Consider the following 25,386-nt stretch of genomic DNA (forward strand, 5'->3'; position numbering starts at 1 on the left):
ACCCAAGGGAGGTAACTCTTGTTTTGTATCCATGTAAAGGAGGTGACTCTTCTTATGAGAGCATACATTATCTTTCTTATTGGGTGTTGAGAGTTGAAGTTCTGGTTCTGCTGCTCCATAGAATTCGTCCACCAATTTACTTTCCCACTGTACACTTTCTTTCTTTTTATATTTAGTCAAGTTTTGACTAAATATTTTAACATCGAGGGGGAATCGAAACGAGGGTCGTGGTGTATGTGCGTGTGTGTGTGTGTGTGTGTGTGTGTGTGTGTGTGTGTGCGTGTGTGTGACTAAACTACTGGACCGATCTTTATGAAATTTGACATGAGAGTTCCTGGGTATGAAATCCCCGAACGTTTTTTTCATTTTTTTTATAAATGTCTTTGATGACGTCATATCCGGCTTTTCGTGAAAGTTGAGGCGGCACTGTCACGCCCTCATTTTTCAACCAAATTGGTTGAAATTTTGGTCAAGTAATCTTCGACGAAGCCCGGACTTCGGTATTGCATTTCAGCTTGGTGGCTTAAAAATTAATTAATGACTTTGGTCATTAAAAATCTGAAAATTGTAAAAAAAAAAAAAAAAATTTATACAACGATCCAAATTTACGTTTATCTTATTCTCCATCATTTGCTGATTCCAAAAACATATAAATATGTTATATTCGGATTAAAAACAAGCTCTGAAAATTAAATATATAAAAATTATTATCAAAATTAAATTGTCGAAATCAATTTAAAAACACTTTCAAATTATTCCTTGTCGGTTCCTGATTCCAAAAACATACATTCGATATGTTTGGATTAAAAACACGCTCAGAAAGTTAAAACAAAGAGAGGTACAGAAACGCGTGCTATCCTTCTTAGCGCAACTACTACCCCGCTCTTCTTGTCAATTTCACTGCCTTTGCCATGAGCGGTGGACTGACGATGCTACGAGTATACGGTCTTGCTGAAAAATGGCATTGCGTTCAGTTTCATTCTGTGAGTTCGACAGCTACTTGACTAAATATTGTATTTTCGCCTTACGCGACTTGTTATGTAATATTTTAATGGACAAAAAAGTGCTGTTATTGTTAATATTATGTCACAGGTGCAGAGAGAGAGAGAGAAAGAGAGAGAGAGAGAGAGAGAGAGAGAGAGAGAGAGAGAGAGAGAGAGAGAGAGAATAAGAGCGAAAGAAAGAGGGTGGGGAGATGATACGGTTCTTTAGCACACCCAAACACACACACACACAACACACACACATACACACACACACACTCAGGCCTGGATCAAGTATAATAGAGGGGGGGGGGGGGTGTCCAAAAATGAGGCATGGGTAAATAATTATAGGGGTCTTTGGTGTGTGTGTGTGTGCAAAATGCAATTGTCTAGTGGGTGCTCTATGTATATAAGAGCGCCTGTGAGTGGGTGGCCGAGTGGTAACGCACTTGCGCTCGGAATTGAGAGGTTGCGTGTTCGACCCTGGGTCGGGCCGCTATTTTCTCCCCCCTTTCCTAACCTAGGTGGTGGGTTCAAGTGCTAGTCTTTCGGATGAGACGAAAAACCGAGGTCCCGTGTACACTACATTGGGGTGTGCACGTTAAAGATCCCACGATTGACAAAAGGGTCTTTCCTGGCAAAATTGTATAGACATATATAAAAATGTCCACCAAATACCCGTGTGACTTGGAATAATAGGCCGTGAAAAGTATATACTCGCCTAACACGCTTGAGATTTACTGGCCGATGTGAATGTGTGATATAATGTGTAAAAAATTCCATCTCACACGGCATATTGTAAACGCCATGAGCCTCCCCAAATAGGAGAGGGTATGTGCGTAGAAATACTCACTAATAAATAAATAAATATTTATTCATAATTTTGTATTTAAATGTCAGAGCATTGTGATTGATGTATTTTGATTGATGTATAGATCTATGTATAATTTTGATAATGAATTGTTGTGTTTTAGTATTATTTTATGAGCTATGCGTTACGCGGACAGAAAAAAGTCCTTTCTTGTGTTTTATGGAAATGGACAATAAAGTCCGGATGTGCCCATTATCACGTCATTGACTTTCAATTGGCGGGAAGTCTTTTATGGGGCCTCAAACTAAACTCTGATCTCCTCGGATAAGATCAATTTTGTTCTACTGAAATTGATCTTATCCGAGGATCGGTTAACGTGTCCCTCGGATAAGATCACGATATTTTTTGGTCCCAAGGGGGGTCACCTTATCCGAGGAGTACTGTAGCGTTTGTTATTTCAATGTGTAAGCTTGTACTCGCAATCACAAAAAATTAAAATCCTTCAAAATTTGACATAAAGGGAACAGTAATTCCAAAGCAAGCCCAAAAATAGATACACTGCTAACGTTCCAAAATTCAAAAAAACAAAAATAGTAAATTATGGAAACTTATTTTATGACAAACCAAAACAATCACAAATGTGTTATCATGCGATCGTTTTGTTTTGTTATAAATTAAACGTTCCAATAACTTACCATTCTTATCTTTTGATGTTGCACAAGGCAACTACAATTTATCTTTAAAGATGTGTGGAAAGCATGCAGTTGATGGCAATGATTAAGTGTTGTAGATGTTACATCAAATTGTGGATATTTATGTAGCAGAAGCCTCATTACATCTGTAAAGTTTATTATCCAGCAAAGTGTTTCTGCAAACATCACCAAGTTGTTTTTTCTCCCAGCTAATGTAAAATGCATACATAATGTTTGGAGTAATGACACATTTTTTTGCATTTAAACAAAGCAATTTAATGTGCAAGTGAATTCTTACGAGACAGTAAATACTCATTATAATTCAAAGTTTCATTTTTTGTCAGCTGTCTGCATAGGTTACAGTACTTCTTCAGCACATGCCCACTACTGTATTATCTGGCACAAGCTTTGTCATAAATGTGAAAGTCTCAACACACACACACACACACACACTGAAGACAAACCAAACCCGAATGTCCTGTGGTAATAACATTTACTCATTTTATTGAAAAGCCTTCTCAATGAGGCATATCATCCAAGTGTAACGCTCAAACAACATAACTGATAACAGATACTGAGATGAAAAAAAAATATCTGCATTTGGTGTATGCAACAAACACTGATTTGTTCCCCCTGTCACCTCTAAAATCCCTGCCACTCGATGCAATTATCCGCAAACAAGAGTTCTCTCAGCAGATGTCTCAAACGATGAATGATAAATATGATATGAAGGATGTTCCCCAGACCCCTTTCGCATCAAACAACTCTCTTCTGTCACACATACAGACAACAGCATGTAAAGCAGACCACACACAGCCAGATCCGACTTATCCTGCTTGAGGCGTAAGACTTTTTGTTGATGCAACACATACGTCAGACTCAAAAAAAAGAAGTAGCTGGCATGGCTGAGAATGTTTAATTTTCAAGATATTCTGAGCTACCAAACAGACCGACCAATAAATTGTGTCCAGCATCACAAGTGGTTGTACCTGCTGTCAAAAGGCCAAAAGTACCTTTCACACAATTCAGGGTTAAAATGCCATTGCATTAACCTACGTAAGTCACTCAAAGTTATCGTGACTCCTGTATGAAACTCCTGGTATGGTCACGCGGTTTGTTTGCTAAAGGGAAGCAACTAGTCCATTCAAGTCAGTTCAAGTTGTGTGTGGCCCGAGATTTTTGTTTACTATCAACAGTTAAAACACCATCTAGAAACGCACAGCAACAAGCAAACTTCTCAGCATAAAGAAATGAAGAGAATAATAATCAGCTTATAAAAAGACTGGAATTTTACAAATAAGGCAAGTATGAAGGGAATATGTCAGATGAGTGCAGGGATGACTAGTGCGTGTTATTCATAATGCATTGCTACTATGAATTTATCAGCATAATTTTTTTTTATCTACGAATAATTGTGCCTGTGTGCCTGTTGGTGTTATGCTTTTCTCTGAGATCTGCTTGAGCATACGATTCCAAACGTGTGTGCTAAGGGTGACAGTTTGTGTACTTGTAAGTGAAATGTGTATGTATGAATTTATTTAGAGCTCAGTCTTCTTCTTCTTCTTCTTGTCACCCTTCTTCTTGCCCTTGCGGTCATATCCTTCCAGTTCGTTGGTTGCCTCCTTGGCTAGATACTTGATAAAGTCGTCAACTTCTCGCCCACCCTGTTGAAGAAAGAAACATCAATGTTATACATTAAAATGGCAATGTTTTTGGCATTGAGAAAAAACAAAAATCTCATACCCCAAAAAAGAAATTCCATGTTTAAGTAGACACATGACCAGACCTGGGAACCCCTGTTTCGCACTTGTAGCATTCTCAAAGAAATTTGGCGTATTTTCAGAAACATTAGTGTACTCCACACATCATTCAAACCTCCCAAATACTGGATTGGTTTAAGTTCAGGCATGGGAACAGGAAATCATCAAAAAGGAGGAAAATAATGCGGGGATGCGGGGGCCGATATAGGCCCCTGCCAGGGGGTCTGGGGGCGTTGACCCTTGAAGCTGAGGGTTTTTGGCATTTTCCACACCTAAAACGTGCACCAGGAGACACCATAACTTTACAAAACAGTGCACGTGAAGCTGCAGTAATTTCTCACCAACGTGTTCAAAATCGTTAACAGAGAGCTCCACTGTGTGTTCGTTTTAGACTTTGCCTTTCGTCAACCAGATCGAAGTCTTCACTCTCTCCTCAAGCCAACCAAAATTCCATTTGTTTTTCACACTTGAGTCGATTTCAGCCGCAAGGGCCTTATCGCTTTTCGTAATTCGTCGATGCATGGTGACCAAAATGGCGCGTGGTCTAGAAACTGCACGATCCGTAAAAACAAAGAAAGCGCTCGGAAATCTTCGGCAAATTTAGGAACAAGCATAAAACCACTTGCTGGGCTGTTTCCGACAGCATTCTTATCATCCTCGGGTTCTACTCGGCAAATTTCGTACAAGCAACATTCAGTCCAAATAAGAATACGCCAATTGAGAATAAACTATCGCCGATGGAAGCTGTTACGCAGATGAATGTACCATTTCAGGACTGCGAAGAATGAACAATCAACTTACCTCATACTTTTTGGGACTGGATTTGCTGCCCTTGGGAGCAAAATATAGTGTTGGGAATCTGAATCAAAAATGTTAAAAGAAATGTATCAGCACAAACATTCAAAACAGCACGGCAACGGACATTATGTTTTTCAATGGCTAGCTCAGTAACAGATTAAATAGCACAGAAATAAATATAATAAGCATAGTCTCTAGTTCCATAAAAGTGAGAAAAAAACTGTAAACACAGAGTGAAACCTTTTTGTATCTTAATTCTTTTAGTTAAGTGTTCTCAGCAGTCTATATAAACATGTGATAAAGGGAGAAAAATCATACAGTTTATTTTTCAATTTGTTGTACTCACCCTCTAACTTCATATGGAGAAGGAGCGTCATTTGCTGTGGCGTCCATCTTTGCAATGGTGATCTCTGGCTCGTCTTTCAACTTGAAAACACAAATATGCAAGTAAATAAAATGGCATTTCCTCTCCTTTCTGGTTTCACAGATAAAGGACACGTATGAGTGCATTCTTCACCCCCAAAAAAAACCCAACAACAACCACCTTTCTGCTTACTACATTCCAATATTCTCACTGGTTAATACACAATGATGTAACTTAAAACTACAGATTCCATTTGGTTTGAGCTGCATATAACCCTTGGGGAATTTGTGTAGGAATCGCAGTGTTTTATACTCTGTTTACATTTTTGAAATGATTTTAATGGTATATGACAACTACTTTTAACATTAAACTCTCCTTTATGGAGTACAGAGCTAATGTAGCTAACATTCTTCGTACTATGAAGTCGAGAGCATGATTCAGCAAAGGAAAAGGTTGTGTCTGTTGTTCTATATAATAACATTGCGTCTCTCCCCTGAAACTAGCATATCAGCTGACATGCTTGACTTAAAAGTGAAGTGCTGGTGCTTCGATCCTTTATGATCAAAGCCCTAGATAAATAACCAATGTCGTGGAACTCACCATTTCAGCCAATTCTTCAAACTTAGGAGCCAGGGTCTTGCAATGTCCACACCAGGGAGCATAAAACTCAATGAGGACATCTTTCTCTGGGTCGTTGACAAGGTCATCAAAGTTTTTGCCGACAGCAGTCTGTCAAAAACAGAAGAGAAAAGTCAGACATTTAACTTAGAATAAAACAGTCATTTCTAGTAAGCATCAGTATTTTGCTGGTCAACTTGATAACATCCGTTAATGACTTGGGGGGGGGGGGGGAGGAAACAACAACCCCAACCAAAAAAACAACAGGAAAGTGTGGGTAGTTTGCTGCAGATGACTAGCCTAAAGGAGGTTAGATTTGGCAGCTTGACTCGCAATGATTGCCCCTCCCATTATTTTTCTTGAAATTTGTTTTTTCTGTCGAACCAATTCTTTCTTCTCATGAAGCCATACACTTTCCTTGAGCGTGTCTGGTTAGTGTAGGAATGTAAGAATGAGTAGTTCTTACAAATCTGATAGACTGAAAAGTCTTTGAAAATACTCATCAGCCGATTGTTTCCATTCCTGAAGACAAAACTGGTCATGTTCAAAATTCTGCACACATCCTAATGTCACCTCCTAGATCAAACTCACTTACAATTCCACTAGATACTTCTCTTCCCCAACTCTCAATTATTCAGTAATCTGTCTTCTTAAAACATATCTGCTCTTTTGATGCTCCTTTTCTTAGCATATTCAATCACTGAGTTTTTCAGGTATGAGTTTTTAATGCGTCTGCCGCCTACCTAGCTTGCTGTGAACTTTTCCAATCACAATGTTAAGAAAAAAGAGTTACCTTCAGTGGACCGTCATTGTTTGGAATGGGCTCTGACTTGAGGAAGGGCTCGACAGCGTCATCAAGCACATCACGTACAAATTTCTCTAATGACTCCATGCTGCAACACAGTTTTCATGGCTGGGTTTTAAGACTTGCACACAAATAATGTTAACATACATTCTAATCAGTCCTTGGAATTTGTATCACAGGGGAAATTTAAATTTCAGAAGTAGTTGGGAGAGACAGAAAGAAGAAGAGATGGAGAAAGAGAGAGAAGAAGAGTGATACAGAGGACGAGAGGGAGAGTGCAAGTCATGTTGTAAAGATGAAATGGTTTAATACACCTTTCTTTTCCTGCAAACGGTCTTGTGAAATCACCACAGATCTGTTTAAGCTTTTGCACTGGAATCCCTTCACTTGGATACATATAACAAATCTACAGCCCGACTTCTTTGTGCAAAGAGGGAATTCTTTTGGACGAACGGCTTTTGTAAATGACACGTTCTATGTCAATATGTGAAATAAATTCAGCAAAGTAACGTTGGTCTGCACGGGAAGCAGCTTGGTGATGGCGTACCTCATGTTTCATGCAGGAACTAAGGCACCTTTCAAAGTACCACGCATTGCCTTCCAACGTGATCTTACAGAGAAATCTTTGTCTCATACGGATAACATTTTTATATCATGCCTTGAGAAAATGTAAGCTTTACGCCCTCACGGCAAAGCCATTAGGGGCATGTTACACGGGCAAACCCGGCTTACCTTGTCGTCCCACCCATCATTATATTCAGAGACATAGTGAGAGTGAAACTAAGAGAGCAAGAGGGGGGAAAGTAAGGGAGCCAACAAATTACAGAGATAGGAGTGTGAGTATGTGTGTGTGTGGAGGAGGGGGGGACTTACGAAAATGGATCCTCCATGTTAAATTTGCGGCTGCGATCATCATAGGCACAGACAACAGGTTTCTCAGTATTATAATCAATCTGGCCACACTCCTGCAGCTCGTCCCTGTGCTCCTTCCTGTCGCTGATGGCGAAGAAGGCGCTGAGGCCCTCATCTCGCAGCTTCTTGGCTACCTTCATTACCCTGTACAGAGAAAAAACAAGCAACCACATTTTCAGATTTAAATAGAAACCGATCAAGAACAATCCATGAGAATTGAGATCGAGAGACTACAACATAAGTAATTTATGTTGGCAAAAGTACACACCCTTTAATGAACTTGTATCCCTCCATGTATAAATCTGTCAGACTCCCATTATCTTTCACTGCATCTGAATGTTCTACCTTAGTTATTATACCTTACAGCTAACCTAGCTGTTCCATAAGCAACAAACCTCAATGAAAATACTACTTAGTCTCTGTTTTGGAGAATGCCAACCCCACAGGTGTATCACCAACAAGAGACCAATGGAAAAGCTGCACACACACACCTGTTACGCCAGTAGTTGGTGCCCTTAGGGTTCTTGACGTAGTCTACTTCGTAAAATACAACGAATGTTGGTTTCTTGAAGTTGCCAGCATTACCAAGTGTTCTATGGGCGCAAAGACCAAATCTGAAAAGACATGATTAAGACATGAACACACAGGAACCAATTTGAAGCAGTGCTTTATTAAAAACAGCACAGAAACCAGAGTTTTGTGCTTGTATGTGATACCAGAGTTAAGTGCTTCTACTTGTTACTGTTTGGGTGAATCCATTTCTATTTCACAGTTTGCCAGCTTAGTAATACAAATCCACTGAGGCAAATCACAGCTGCTCATGCCTCGCCTTTTGTCTGCACCCACACATTTTGATCATCTTTCAATCTTGCCCAGTTGTCTACCTTCTATTTCACTCTATCGGGTCAGTGACCTTGCACATCCTCTTTTTACATTTAGTAAAGTTTGACTAAATGTTTTAACATAGAGGGGGGAATCGAGACGAGGGTCGTGGTGTGTGTGTGTGTGTGTGTGTGTCTGTGTGTGTGTAGAGCCATTCAGAGTAAACTACTGGACCGATCTTTATGAAATTTTTCATGAGAGTTCCTGGGTATGATATCCCCAGACGTTTTTTTTAATTTTTTCGATAAATGTCTTTGATGACGTCATATACGGAATTTTGTAAAAGTTGAGGCGACACTGTCACACCCTCATTTTTCAATAAAATTGATTGAAATTCTGGTCAAGCAATCTTCGACGAAGGCCGGACTTTGGTACAGTAAAACCTGAGTCTAGCGGACCCTTGTTGTAACGGCCACCTGCTACATACGGACAGTTTATCATGGAACGAACACGATTTCAACAATAACTAACCTTTAACGGACGGACACCTGCCACTTACGGACGAGGACACGATTTTTCGGACCGTAGGAAGTGTAAACACTGTCACAAACGGACAATACGTACATGAAAACGCAACTTCGAAAAGACAAAAACAATACATGGCGGCTCTTGCTCCTCAAACTATCGAGAGACGAAAAAAAAATTAAATCTCGCGCACGATAGAATCCGCGGCGACTTCCTTAGGAGTCGGGAAGACGCAAATCCTGTGTATTAATGACCCAAAACGCGACTTACGACTTTTGCGCATATTTCGAGCAGACGAAAACACAACATGGCGGCTCTCGCTCCTCCAACTATCGCGAGAAGAAATAACAAGAAGGGCAAAGCCCATACGACTCACATGATTGACCTTGACATGACCTTGACCTTCAGGGTCAAGGTCAAATAACTAAACCTAGCAATGACATCATACACTAAGAACTGCTTTACACATTTTTCCTACCAAAATACATGTGACCCATCCAACACAAAGCTGTTAATTCAAGACATAGGAAGTACAATGGTGCTTATTGGCTCTTTCTACCATGAGATATGGTCACTTTTAGTGGTTCACTACCTTATTTTGGTCACATTTCATAAGGGTCAAAGTGACCTTGACCTTGATCATATGTGACCAAATGTGTCTCATGATGAAAGCATAACATGTGCCCCACATAATTTTTAAGTTTGAAACAGTTATCTTCCATAGTTCAGGGTCAAGGTCACTTCAAAATATGTATACAATCCAACTTTGAAGAGCTCCTGTGACCTTGAAGCAAGGTAAACCAAACTGGTATCAAAAGATGGGGCTTACTTTGCCCTATATATCATATATAGGTGAGGTATTCAATCTAAAAAACTTCAGAGAAAATGGGAACAAGAAGGGCAAAGCCCATACGACTCACATGCTTTACACATTTTTCCTACCAAAATACATGTGACCTTGACCCAAGGTCAAGGTCATCCAAGGTCATGCAACACAAAGCTGTTAATTCAAGACATAGGAAGTACAATGGTGCTTATTGGCTCTTTCTACCATGAGATATGGTCACTTTTAGTGGTTCACTACCTTATTTTGGTCACATTTCATAAGGGTCAAAGTGACCTTGACCTTGATCATATGTGACCAAATGTGTCTCATGATGAAAGCATAACATGTGCCCCACATAATTTTTAAGTTTGAAACAGTTATCTTCCATAGTTCAGGGTCAAGGTCACTTCAAAATATGTATACAATCCAACTTTGAAGAGCTCCTGTGACCTTGACCTTGAAGCAAGGTAAACCAAACTGGTATCAAAAGATGGGGCTTACTTTGCCCTATATATCATATATAGGTGAGGTATTGAATCTCAAAAACTTCAGAGAAAATGGGAAAAATGTGAAAAATAGCTGTTTTTTAGGCAACATTTATGGCCCCTGCGACCTTGACCTTGAAGCAAGGTCAAGATGCTATGTATGTTTTTTGGGGCCTTGTCATCATACACCATCTTGCCAAATTTGGTACTGATAGACTGAATAGTGTCCAAGAAATATCCAACGTTAAAGTTTTCCGGACGGACGGACGTCCGGACGGACGGACGGACGACTCGGGTGAGTACATAGACTCACTTTTGCTACGCATGTGAGTCAAAAATGTGAAAAATAGCTGTTTCGTAATGTGAAGCAGGCTGTCTTTATTTGAGGCCCAGGTCTCTCGTTTTAACACTTTGAGGAGACTAAGTGCTTTCTTGGCTTTGCCGACAAGGTTTTTGATGTGTGGCCCCCATGTTAGGTTCGGGGTGAAGGTAACGCCGAATCATCTTTCCGCTCATATGAATGATTCTTCGCCTTGCATCGCTGAACTTGACCACGATCGTTGAGGTCTTCGCACAGGCTCCTCTCTTTGCGTACAGTGGAACCCCTCACAACGACCCCCCTCTCTAAGGACTACCCCGCCACAACGACCCTTTTTTTTTTAACCGATGTGTTTCCTTATATAGTTGTCACCAGTGTAGCGACCACCCCGCTCTAACGTCTAAGGACCGACCTAACAGCTTGTGTAACGACTTTGTCAGACAAAGCCAAGACTCAGTCAGCGTAACGCATCACTGACAAACCGGTTATAACCAGTCTTGCGTAAGCAAAGGCACTAATTAACCGCTGAGAGGTGTGATGGTTGGGTGGGCTGAGTAAACATCACAAACCAATCATCGAGAAAACAAACTCACGTGACCAACACACACCGTTCAATTCAGTCAGAATAGACAGTCTTTGGACAGAAGAGCAGTGGAGATCGACATGGCGTCTACAAAGAAAAGAAAATATTTAACTCTCGAAAATCGAGTGAATGTTGTGAACAGACACAAAAAGGGAGAAACTGCCATCGCGATTGCAAAAAGTCTTGATGTTGGAAAATCGCAAATTCAAAGAATTATCCAACTCCAAGAAAACATTCTGAAAAAGGTGGGGAAGTGGTGACAAGGCAGTGAACGCACTCACCATGCACTGACATCATACGAAAGCAGCCACACAAACACAGCACAGGCAGAGGCAGGTGTGCAGATGCTTTGTGAGAATAAGCGTTGAAAACCAGTTTGAATAAAAAACCAGCAGATAGAGCCGCATGTCATAATCATTCTTCTTGTCTGGCTTTATTGACTGCATGCCGATCTTGTGGCAGTGACTTTTCACTCTTCAGTCGGACTGTACACAAACCGCTCTCACTCTCCCTCACTGACTACCCTAAGCTCTGAAAATTTAAAAATTATGATTAAAATTAAATTTCCGAAATCGATTTAAAAACAATTTCATCTTATTCCTTGTTCGTTCCTGATTCCAAAAACATATAGATATGATGTTTCTTTCTTTCTTTATTATTTGGTGTTTAACGTCGTTTTCAACCACGAAGGTTATATCGCGACGGGGAAAGGGGGGGGGGGGGGGGGGGGGGGAGATGGGATAGAGCCACTTGTTAATTGTTTCTTGTTCACAAAAGCACTAATCAAAAAATTGCTCCAGGGGCTTGCAACGTAGTACAATATATATATGACCTTACTGGGAGAATGCAAGTTTCCAGTACAAAGGACTTAACATTTCTTACATACTGCTTGACTAAAATCATTACAAACATTGACTATATTCTATACAAGAAACACTTAACAAGGGTAAAAGGAGAAACAGAATCCGTTAGTCGCCTCTTACGACATGCTGGGGAGCATCGAGTAAATTCTTCCCCCTAACCAGCGGGGGGTTATGATATGTTTGGATTAAAAACACGTTCAGAGAGTTAAAAAGAATAGAGATATAGAAAAGCGTGCTATCCTCCTCAGCGCAACCGCTACCGCGCTTTTTTGGATTGTTAATTTCACTGCCTTTGCTACGAGCGGTGGACATACAACGCTACGAAAGTACGGTCTTGCGGAAAAAATGCAATGCGTTCAGTTTCATTCTGTGAGTTCGACTGAGCTTGACTAAATGTTGTATTTTCGCCTTACGCGACTTGTTTTAACATATCAATTATCATGTATATAAAATGTTTCTTCTTTTTTCTTTTTTGGTGTATACATGTATATCGATATATATACAAAGAATGAAGCAGTGATCAGTGTTTATAATTTAGGCTGGGCTGACTGACTGAGTTGCAAAGCTTTGATTGGCCAAATACAGCTAAAATACCCATGCAGACCTGTTTACCCCCAAAACTTGACAAGAGTAATGGTCAAGTAAAAAAATAGTAATCTGATGACCAAAATAGTAACCCAGTGGTTACAAACGCCAACATTAGCAACATAAACCTAATTTGAAGCACATTAGAATATCGTAGTCTGGACTCAAATGGAGTATTTTCCCCCCAAAATCCTAAAAAATAGTAATAAATTACTCCAAAACAGGTCTGCCCATGGCACCAAAAAATTTTGACATTTACAAAACATTTTGCAATGAGTAGAACCCCTGTTTAGATTATAAAATAAACATACGCCTCATTTGTCAAGAATCCCTTCAGCTCGTGCAGCTTGGTGGCGTCACCAGTAAATTTGACAGCTGTCTCCTCAAACTTGCTCGCCATCACTTTGGGTCGGAACAGGACAACTTCACTGCAACACACAAGGAACAGTAAACACCAATGTTTCATTTTCAGATCCCATGACTTTATTCTGCAGTATATGCCCCTGAAAACTCATGTTCACAAGAATCCTCCATTGAAATTCCCAAATGGACAAGAACATATGGATCAGAAAAACAAGAAGGGTAAAGCCCATACGACTCACATGCTTGACCTTGACATGACCTTGACCTTCAGGGTCAAGGTCAAATAACTAAACCTAGCAATGACATCATACACTAAGAACGGCTTTACACATTTTTCCTACCAAAATACATGTGACCTTGACCCAAGGTCATCCAAGGTCATGCAACACAAAGCTGTTAATTCAAGACATAGGAAGTACAATGGTGCTTATTGGCTCTTTCTACCATGAGATATGGTCACTTTTAGTGGTTCACTACCTTATTTTGGTCACATTTCATAAGGGTCAAAGTGACCTTGATCATATGTGACCAAATGTGTCTCATGATGAAAGCATAACATGTGCCCCACATAATTTTTAAGTTTGAAACAGTTATCTTCCATAGTTCAGGGTCAAGGTCACTTCAAAATATGTATACAATCCAACTTTGAAGAGCTCCTGTGACCTTGACCTTGAAGCAAGGTAAACCAAACTGGTATCAAAAGATGGGGCTTACTTTGCCCTATATATCACATATAGGTGAGGTATTGAATCTCAAAAACTTCAGAGAAAATGGGAAAAATGTGAAAAATAGCTGTTTTTTAGGCAACATTTATGGCCCCTGCGACCTTGACCTTGAAGCAAGGTCAAGATGCTATGTATGTTTTTTGGGGCCTTGTCATCATACACCATCTTGCCAAATTTGGTACTGATAGACTGAATAGTGTCCAAGAAATATCCAACGTTAAAGTTTTCCGGACGGATGTCCGGACGGACGACTCGGGTGAGTACATAGACTCACTTTTGCTTTGCATGTGAGTCAAAAAGGTATTAATTTACAAAAGCGTCATTCTTGTTAATGTTTGAATTGTAGGACGTAGTAACACAGATTGCAATATCTTGAGCAGCTGGTATCATGAGACTTTGTGAGACAATCCAACTTTCTCAAACAGTACATCAGCTGGTCCTAATCAACACCTAAGGCTCTACACTCTGAAAACAAAGATAAAGAAAAAGTTATACATCTGTAGCTGAAATAGCAGAACTCACTCTTTGTATTTCAACTTGTCCATGACTTGTGAAGAATAAGTGTGTGCAAACCGAAGATCATCATAACTGTCAGCCAACTTCTGAAACGTTTTTGCCTGTTCACTGTCAGCATCAGTAAAGAATCCTGCAAAATTCAAAGCGTGAGAATATGAAATTGCAAGTGGTTTACATAACATATAAACAAACTGCATGTAACCCCCTTTGTTTTGCAAATTGAATTTTATGAAATTAAACAAAACTCCAACTAGAAGTGAAGAGTTCACAAGTGCTGTTTGACAGTAATGACACACAAATACACTGCTAACCAGTGAACCACTGGTAATGAACCAAATGAGGGGTAGTGTTGTTACCAGACACAGAAGACAAGTTCACTGTTCAGTAGGCCCTTGATTCAAAATAAATTGTTCAAAATGTCATGACCTGGGAACAACACTTGAGGGGGGTTTTAAATTAATAGACGTTTTTTGAAAATAACTAAGGTTTGTATGGATTGCTTTCCCTCTGACAAATAACTTCACACATGCTCCTGTCCACATGTTTCCAACACACCCCATGCTAGTTATTGGCCCCTCCAATGTTTGTCAGAGTCAAATCAAAAGCAAGGGAATTCACAACCCATACAAACCCGACAGTTATTTTCGGAATTCGTCTATTCCATAACTCGTTATGTCAAATGTACTTCCGCAACGATCCTCAGAAATCCAGAATGCTTGGCAGTTACATAAAATTGAGAAGACGATTAACAAAAGAAACTCACCCACGACACTTCCGCCTTCACGAGCAACAAAGTCATCAAACTCTTTCTTTGTCTTCAGCTCCTTGGAGCTTGGCCCACCCTCCTTCCCCATGACCTTAACAATGCCATCTGGAAATAAAAAGAATAAAGTCAGCCACATTTGCATTAAACTTTGCACAAAAGTTAGCGCTGCAAATCGCTAGTGAGTAGTATATGAACTGCACTTCTTAACAGTTGTGAATACTAAATGATTTTAATCACTGATGATGTACGAAGGTTAGAAAATATGAAAAAATCGACACTCTACACCTGCTCAACGGTACACTTTCTATCATTTGTCTCTCTGCTGTAGTTTATTTATTTGAGCAGTGTTATACATCTATATATATATACGACTAGTGTCTGTGTGTGTGTGTGTGTGTGTGTCTGTGTGTCTGTGTGTCTGTGCGCGATGCGCGGCCAAGGTTCTCGATGGATCTGTTTCAAATTTGGTGATCATATTCAGGTACACCCTGGACACAACCTGGTCGATGAGATATTTCAACACGTGCTCTCAGCGCGCTGCGCGGAACCGATTTTGGTTCCACCTCAGCTATTTTGGTTCCACCTCAGCTTACCCGGGCCCCCATACCGACACACCATAGCCGCTACACCACATCACAACGCCAAAGTTCTCGGTGGTTCTTTTTCAAATTTGGACACCGTATTCAGCTACACCCCGGACACAATATCATCGATGAGATATTTCAACACGTGCTCTCAGCGCGCAGCGCTAAACTCATGTTCGTTTTTGTGTTCATTTCACCATTATAAGTAACTCTTCCTTATCTTCTCCAGTGTTTGGCGTTTATCTCCCTTCCTTCGTGTGGCTTTCCCGTTCAGTTGTAAGTTACTATTTATTTTTAGAATGTCACTGCGCTGTCCAGAACGCTTCCCTTGCACCCGTAAGTTGTTCTTACTGTCAAAGTGAAAAGGTCGAATCAATTTATAGCCACGCGAAAAATACACTCTCACCTATCTCTATATATTTATAGATACAGATATGCATATATATATACGGCTTCTCTGTGTGTGTGTGTGTTTGTGTGTGTGTGTAGGCAAAAACCTATGTATTATAGAGTTCTGTTTGTGATGGGGTCTAGCGGCTTTTGTCTGTCTGCATGTTCTGGCATGTGAGAAGCCACAGCAGATAATATAGGGCTAAGAAATAAGCTCTAAAATTCTCAATCCCGTTTGACAGGACTTCGCCTTTCAAAGGTGATTGTGGTGAACCGCCACGCTGTCTGTCTCTGTCGCGCCGTTCACCCCAAATTCCCGTGTCTGAGAGTGACTATTTTTAGAATGTCACTGCGCTGTCCAGAACGCTTCCCTTGCACCCGTAAGTTGTTCTTACTGTCAAAGTGAAAAGGTCGAATCAATTTATAGCCACGCGAAAAATACACTCTCACCTATCTCTATATATTTATAGATACAGATATGCATATATATATACGGCTTCTCTGTGTGTGTGTGTGTTTGTGTGTGTGTGTAGGCAAAAACCTATGTATTATAGAGTTCTGTTTGTGATGGGGTCTAGCGGCTTTTGTCTGTCTGTATGTTCTGGCATTTGAGAAGCCACAGCAGATAATATAGGGCTAAGAAATAAGCTCTAAAATTCTCAATCCCGTTTGACAGGACTTCGCCTGCAGAGGTGATTGTGATGAACCGCCACGCTGTCTGTCTCTGTCTCGCGATTCACCCCGGCGAAGCCGGGTATTCCTCTAGTACAACATGTATGTCATGTGGAAGTAAAATTAATGTACTTGAAAATGTTTCTTGAACTTGAAGCAGTGATTCTGCTTACTCTGGTAACGATTTACCGAGTTCAAAGCATAATCCTGATACAGTACATGACACATACCAGCCTCCCTGGGACCATCATAATCCTTGCTGAATTCTCCATTCCTGAATATCTTCAAAGTTGGGTAGCCGGACACACCATATTCTTTGCAGATCTCAGTCTCAACAGTACAGTCGACCTGTTCAGACAGACATATTAAGTTGTTGAACTTGAAGTACATGTATTAGTTACTCAAATGCAAAACACACATCCGATCTGTCATGCATACACAGAACAGCTGGACACAGACGATAAACACAAAAAGTTTGGATCCCTTTCTACCCCACCTATGTTGACCAAGTTTTTTTTTATAGCCGAGACCAGCTGTGCTGCAGCAGGTCACTCAGAAATGTAGTAACTGTGTATCAACATCAGGCATGAGCAAGTTCCAGAATTTTCACTCGCCTTGTGGGCTAGGGAAATTCAAAATTGACTAGCCCACAAACAAATTCACTCGCCCACAAAAATGAGATTCCATCCATTCAAACGTGGTGAAAGGCGAGCAGGTCTTTGCAAGCGCATGTACAGATCGCATCAGTTGTGCGACACGAGCACGCTGGTCTTGCGTTAGCTGGTGCATAGCGTGTCCCCCCTCGGTGTTTTTGACTTTTTTGTTTGAGTTTACCCATTTTTTGGTGTTTTGTTGGTGAGACTTTGATGTTTCGTGTGCACGTATGTTTTCTACCTTAAATTTGTCCGTACCAACAATGAATGGCCCCTTTCTCTCCTTCTCAGATGCGGCATGCTTTTCGCAAGCAGTACACAACATGACGTTTTTTTCCCCGATCATTCATAGTTTAGCCAGTCTCTCTGCTCACCAGTCAGATTTTGTATAGTCTGCCTGGAAGGAATGCTTCCTCTGTTCGGAGTCATACTTTTGTCAATCTCTGGGACTCCGGTCCCTCTGGTTTGGCTTTTTTTTTTTTGGGGGGGGGGGGGGGGGGGGAGCTGGCAGTTGTGCAAGTATTTCTACATGTTTACAGCTTCAGATCTGCCTAGGCTTCTGAGACACACGTGGTGCGTTGACAATTCTGATTGGTTAAAATCGCGTCAACAAAAAGTCCTGATAACCCTGAAATCATATGGTCATTCTGATTGGTTCATGGTCACTAAAGAGAATTTCCCGATCAGCTGGAACTGGAGCTCCGACGACATCTAATTTTAGCAATTGTAGACGACAACGTGCTTTGCATCAAACAATCGTCGCTCGGAAAATGATAATACCACAGACCCAAAATTTACACTCGCCAAGTGGGCGAACATTATAAGACTTTCTACTCGCCCACACTCATTTCTGGTCGCCTGTGGCGAGTGGGCGACCGATCTCGCTCATGCCTGAACATGCTGGAATGCAGGCGTTAGATGGACGTTACAGGAAGCGACTGAAGCTAACAGTCTGAGCGGATATATCCAGGCATGGGAATTGAAAATTGTAAAAAAGGCGGAAAATTTATAACTGAAGACGCAAAGCGTCAAGTCGACGGCGCGAAGCGCCTAGCCTTACTAGGGGGGTCCGGGGGCATGCCCCCCCGGAAATTTTTTTTCTCCAAAGAACCCAGATGGTGCAATCTGGTGTCATCTGAGCTCCAAGTTTGCCATTAAATTCTGTTTTTAGAATCAGAGTTTTTAGTACAAAAATGTACCAAATTTTGCTTACATGTATTATATATATGGTTTAAAGGCACAGTAAGCCTCCCGTAAACCATCACAGAGCTCCCCGAGCGTCTAAATACAGTACAAGCACACTTCCATTTGAACGCTCACCGAACGGGAACATCCTGGCTGCTTTCTGTCGAGCGTGAGACATTTTCAAAGAATTTATTTTCGTAGACTTGTTCCGTTAACAACAACGGCGCCTCGTTTTTGCGCTAGACCTAACTTTTAAAATCTAAATAATAAATTGACAGCTTGTTACAGAAACATTCTTTAATCATAAAAGAATTCGTTTTTCATCAAGACAAGATCAGAACAATTCGAAGTTGTGAAAGTTTAAAAAAAGAAAAGCCCGGAAGCAGGGTCACGCAAGGGTCGTAGCAGACGACGGCCGGTTTATCAGTGCAAATCGCCGTTCCTCTCAACAGTCAAAAGCCATCGCTAGAGTTCTTGTGAACCACAGCCGTTGTTTCGTGCATAAAAAAAACGTGCTATTGTAGATAAGCTCACGTCGAGTCGCATTCAAATGACTAACTATGACGACTGCATTGTGAAAAGGGAAAACTGGATCACACGGGTTCACGATGGCTCAGGGGTAAGATAAACCACGCAAAAATAAATTCTTTGAAAATTGTTCGCTCTTTACGGAGGGCACCTAGGATGTTCTCAATTGGTGAGTGTTTAAATGAAATGGTGTTTGTACTGTGTGTAAAAGCCTGACCGTATCTGTGATGGTTTACGGGAGGCTTACTCTGCCTTTAAATTTGAAATTTTTTTTATCTGTTGAGACAAACAGGAAAATGTAACTTGTAACACAATCTGTGCAATCTGGTTTACTTTCAAACATAATAGTTCAATAACTGAGGCGGGCGGTAGCAGTGCGTAAACAAAGTACGGAAAGTTTTCGCGGGCTTTTGCGCAAAGGCCAAAGTAACCGGTGCTTTTTTTGTGTGCCTCCCCCCTTTATTTTTTCGGCGGACACTTTTGCATTTTCGGCGGAACAAAAAAAAAATTCAGCGGAAATCCGCCATTCGGCGGACAATTCCCATGCCTGATATCCCTACCTGGTCAGCCGGAGCCATATGATTGGGTACGGAAATATCTGTACTTAGGAGACAATGAGTTAAGGGAGAAGTGCCATTGCCAAATTCCTTTGCTCCAACTGAGTGACTGCATGACTAAGCAATAAATATATAACTGCACAAAACAAGCCAACAATACACACAGGTTTATCACCAACAAGACAGATAATTGGACAATACCTTTGCAAGGCCCACTGGAGGATCATTCTTCAGCAGTCTTTCAGCAGCTTTTTCATACTCGGGCGCAAGCTTTTTGCAGTGACCGCACCTACAGACAAACACACATTATATCATTATTAATATTAACAATACAGGAAGAAAAGAATGCATGGAAGAAAACATCACCTAAAACCGATGTAAAGCTAGTTACCTGTTACTTAGGTCGTACTTTTTATTTTGGCAGGAAAAAGTTTTATTCCTCATTCAAAGAATTTTAGTATTCATGCATGTACAAATTACAATGCATTAAACTTAGTTGTGTTTTTTTTATAATCTGACATCAGGGCTGTACCTTAACACCCGCAGCGGATTCAAACCACGTTGGGCGAATTCAAAATTCCTCTCCCCCCGCCCGTCTGGCAACCTTAAATTTCTTTGACCAGAAAGCTGCAAGTTTACGCAACGCTGTTTAAAATCGGAACAGGCGAGCAAAGAGGCTTTCACATTTTACACCAGCTTTGGACGCCATGTTTCTCGCGCCGCTCGAGACTACCTTTTTTCTCCCAATAGCTGTCCAATCTTTAAACTTTCACATTGTAGTTGCATGTACACGCGTTGGACTTTGAGCTACAAATGCAACGTATGTCGGTACGAGCAGCTGAGGTGGTTGTAAGACATCCGGGCTGGTTGGGGGCTGTTTGGGATTTTTGGGGGACGGGTTCTAATTGCTTACTTAGCGGCCCCCTGGATGGTAGCCAAAAAGTTAAAGTACACCCCTGCCCTGGACATCATACTTTGTCATATATGTAGCAATCCACTTTACAATTCTTTGCCTAACTGTTTGCATGACATCAATACAAATCCTATCATTAATAGGGCCTTTTACACCTGGGCTATTCTAGGCGACCTTGACCTTGGCCCGCTGTGCCTCGGGCAAAGTCAGCCACTTTTGCGCGTTGTTTGAATGGTGGAGCTGTACGATGGTGCACAAACATTGCTGTTATGGCGTGTGTGGAAGTGATTTAAGACACCGTGAGAGATCACACATGGTCGGTGTTGGATGGGTACCGTTTTCCAAACCCTCTAGAGATTTAGAAAAGTGCCGAAAATGGATTAAACTATGTGGAAGAACGATCGAGAGGTTCAACATCGAAAAAGTCAACAAAGACACCTACATTTGCACAACTTCGTCGGGGGGCACTTGAAAATGACATGCTGTTTTTCTTCATAAGTATAAATGGAACAAAAAAGATTGTACCATGCTTTGACTTTATGTGCTGAGAGAGGAAGAAATGGTTTTGATGTAGCTTTTTCATATCCCCATAAACCAAAGTGTGATACTGCAGCTAGTTAGCAAAACATCGAAAAACTAGACAGCAAGTGACACATAGTCTACAAACCAATGAACACGGAGGCATTTAAGAAACAGGATCATTCTTTTAATCTTGTCTAAAATTTTGAACATGAATCTCACTGCAAAAACACAATCTAACAGAAGTGGCAGAAAAACAAAACTACTTCAGCATACAAATGGCCCAAAGAATATGGTCTGAAATCAGACAAAAAGCATGACAGCTCGGTGCTTGCAGTTGCATACAACAAGAACACAAAAATGAAAAATAATGGTCAAACTGAACTATGTGTCATTCAAAGGAAAAATGGTTTGCCTCAAGGAAAAAGACTTGAGAGACATCACATAACTGTACAAGCTCACAAGAACTATTGGTTGTAATCATGAGTACGACTAGACTGAAATGATAAATAATGTGCATCACAGTACTATTCAAGCACTAAAAAGTGCCTCTCACTAGCTTGTCACCAAATAAACAAAGTAGGTTGTAACAAAATTGCAGATTAATAAAAAAAATAGTTCAATCAATAGTATATGTGACTTGTCACACCTGACATTAAACTAGTGATTTCCATCACTATCCTTTTCAGGCATTAAAAATAGTTCAAAGCACCTAGCCCCACATAGAAGTAAGAGGCTCATTCACAAGCTAGTTAAAAGCTTTTCATTCTTTTGTTTTTCTCAAAAGAAAATTCATAGTATGACAACAGTATTCACAGCAGGCAGTTTTAAATCACGCAAGGGCATTCTCCAGGTGTGTTCACGAAATACATTGTAATTTTAAACAGAGACAATTTTCAGTTCACGCGTGAAGATGATTTTACTGACCAAGTTTCTCCCCATATATTTCATAACCCTGCAGGTGAAAATGGGAATACCAGCACAGAATGATTGTCAGTGAAAATTTAATACCAACACTTCAAACTACATCACTCATCATAAAACAGAAACTGTGACTCCAGAGTGGATTTAAATGAAAATCAAAAAGTGGAAAAACTCATACTCTGATAATTGACATTGTTGTCCAAGTGTTTCAAACTACATCACTCATCATAACTTGAACAGAAGCTGTGACTTGGATTTAAATGAAAATCAAAACGCGGAAAAACTCATACTCTGATAATTGTTGTCCAAGTGTTTCAAACTACATCACTCATCATAAAACAGAAGCTGTGACTTGGATTTAAATGAAAATCAAAACGCGGAAAAAACTCATACTCTGATAATTGTTGTCCAAGTGTTTCAAACTACATCACTCATCATAAAACAGAAGCTGTGACTTGGATTTAAATGAAAATCAAAACGCGGAAAAACTCATACTCTGATAATTGTTGTCCAAGTGTTTCAAACTACATCACTCATCATAAAACAGAAGCTGTGACTTGGATTTAAATGAAAATCAAAACGCGGAAAAACTCATACTCTAATAATTGTTGTCTAAGTGTTTGTGTGGTTAAAAAAAACCAAATGTACCTGATCATGAATGAAATCAGAGCAACCCATATGTTCATTAACCATTCACTGCCACTGGTCCATACGTATACTCTTCAGTTTCAAAAAGGAGATGGGTATTGAAGAGGCAGTGCTACTGTTAGTGATTCAAAGTGCCATACATCCCATCCTAGTGCTGTGAAATGGGGATATATTCAATATTTCATGGAAGCTAACTAATATTTGCATGTATGCATGCAAACATACTGTGACAGTACTTTAAATACAGTAAAAGCATTATTGAGGGTGAACAGCCTGCTTTGCTTGGTTTCAGTGAGGAGTAACAATACTAACAATAACAATATGAATAATAACATGCCTACGTTGTGAAATGTAAGTACTTGCCACCCCCCCCCCCACCCCCCCCCCCCCCCCACCCCCGGACACTGGCAAAATCCCAGCAGAATGTCCCCATCTTCGCTGACGATTATGCACAGTTTATATGAGGAAGTGTGCAGGTAGGTTGTCTGCCTCTGTGTCGGTTTTACCTCCGCGGTGTAGACGAAAAACTTGTCCACTTCTGCACATGTATGTATCTCAAGTTGAGCACATGGCCATAAAAAAGGCGATATATCTTCAAAGGATTTGTAAGTTTTCGCCTTCTTCTGGTCGAAATCGTTCTTTTTCTCAATCAGATAGTTCAGGATGTCAACAACACCGATCCTGGGTGCGTTTGATGGGTCACTTTTTTCTTCGGATGTAAAAGGATCGCGTGGTGGAAATCCGATCTGTCGAAGTTTTTCGGAAAGTTTTTCTTGCACGTCCTGTCTTGTAAAATCCGGATCGATCGGTAGTTCCAACTGCTGTGCAGTTTTTACAAGTTGCAGCAGACCATCTCGTCTGTATCCAGTAACAGTATCGACAGCGAGTTTGCCCGTACCCAAGGGGAGTAACTCGAAATGACTCAGCGCGCGGTCAGCTGTAAAAGGCCCTATTGCAAGGTCAAATGTTTTGAAAAGGGGAATGGTGCAAGAGAATGACTGTAATTTCCTATTGCCGTTTGAGTGGCTTGCATTGGTGAATGAAAATTGAAACTGAAAGGCTGAATGAATGTTTACACTTTTTTTTACAGTTACAGATCAAAGGTGTTCAAATAAAAATGAGAGAATGAACAATTTGTAATGTCTGTTTATTCTAAACTGCACGGAATGATGCACCTGCATACTCCAACTACAATCAGCAGTAGCTTTGTTTAGGTCAATAGGTGTGGCACTACTGGCACTGCCAGTGACAGACGACTGTTTTGGCTGCTATCATTGTATTAACCATCATGCAAACACGGAGAATTGTCGTCGATGGCCTATGCTCCCCCGGGGGTTCATAATGGCCTAAGTAAGTAAGTAAGTAAACAGGCATTTTAGAACCAGCATAACATACTGTGGCGGATTGTAAATGGCCAACAGTTACTGCTCTCCAAAAACGGCGCAGATCGGTTCTACTGGACTTTTATATGATTTAAAATTCAACTCAATCTAACCATCGCCGGCTAATCACTTGCTCCAAAATGCTCGTTTTTGTCTAGCACATGATTCTGTGCCTAACGATTTCCGAACTGGACAGCACCAATACGCATTCAGACAGACAATCAGAGCGACAGAATTAATGAAAATACCATTGAGAACAAGGCTGTCGTTACACAATTTCAAAAAAATAACAAGACAGAAAAAAAGTGAACCGGTAACACTGACGACAAATTCTACCGGTGACAGCACGGCTGACGATCAACTGTAACTTACCACGGTGCGTAAAACTCGACAAGAATCACATTATGGTCCTGGATTTCGCTCTTGAAGTTGGAATCTGTGAATTCAAGTACATTTGCCTTCACGGCAAGCACAGCAAACGAAAGAACAACTAAAGCTCGAATCATGGTTGCAGAACGAAGTGCAAAGAAATGAGAAGCAGGCGACACAAGAGGAACATGTAAAGCCTCTCTGTGCTGTCGAAATTTGATTGGTCCACGCGTGTGCTCCCTCGAAAACTGCTTCCGGGTTAAGGTCACACCTGTTGCTGTCAGAGTCACACCCCCTCCTTCTAACCTGAGAAAACCAACGAAAACAAATATCAACTGTTAACCAGCAAAAGCTCTCCGCGTGCATGGTATACAAACTGACATTTGATGCAAAAAAACTGTAGTTCGAGAACCTGTGTGTATACTTAGTTTGTCAAAGAAATTATTCGTACTTGGACTTACTCGCTAATGCCGTTTAGTCAGGAAACACATGTTGTATACACGTGTATTAGTTGAAATACATTGCCAGTCTCAGGGATGAAGGGGCCGCTTGGCCATAATCGTCAATTATCCGAAAATGTATACATTTCTCTTTCCTTAATATTTAAATGTGTGTGTGTGTGTGTGTGTGTGTGTGTGTGTGTGTGTGTGCAGTGCGTGAACGGTGTGTGTGTGCTGGTGTGCCGTGTGTGTGTGTCACAGTGTGTGTGTGTCAGTGCAGTGTCAATGTGTGTGTGTGTGCTGGTGTGTTTGTGTGTGTGCCAGTGTGTGTGTGTGTGTGTGTTTGTTTGTGTGTGTGTGTGTGTGTGAGTGATAAATACAGTTAAACTTGGTGTTTACTGTGTTTTTTTCTAATTAATTAAATACAGTTAAATTATCAGTTCATTCTGTGCCACGGTTTTCTTTTTTGTCATTTAATATCTGGAAGCAAAAATATAAAAC

General features: G+C 40.6%; 1 protein-coding gene across 1 annotated transcript; it reads right to left on the reverse strand.

The window, feature by feature from the left end:
- Positions 1–2,973: 2,973 nt before the first annotated feature.
- LOC138977000 (protein disulfide-isomerase A3-like) lies at positions 2,974–24,655 on the reverse strand. Its single transcript, XM_070349893.1, has 13 exons — positions 24,449–24,655; positions 19,892–19,979; positions 16,998–17,115; positions 15,119–15,226; positions 14,362–14,485; positions 13,063–13,179; positions 8,235–8,357; positions 7,705–7,887; positions 6,820–6,919; positions 6,009–6,137; positions 5,391–5,470; positions 5,048–5,105; positions 2,974–4,150 (listed from the first exon to the last, which is right to left on the reverse strand). The coding sequence occupies exons 1-13, from the start codon at positions 24,580–24,582 to the stop codon at positions 4,025–4,027; spliced, it is 1,488 nt and encodes a 495-aa protein (XP_070205994.1). The 5' UTR covers positions 24,583–24,655; the 3' UTR covers positions 2,974–4,024.
- Between the last annotated feature and the right edge of the window lie 731 nt (positions 24,656–25,386).

Source organism: Littorina saxatilis, linkage group LG1 (genome assembly GCF_037325665.1).
Source record: "Littorina saxatilis isolate snail1 linkage group LG1, US_GU_Lsax_2.0, whole genome shotgun sequence".
NCBI lineage: Eukaryota > Metazoa > Mollusca > Gastropoda > Littorinimorpha > Littorinidae > Littorina > Littorina saxatilis.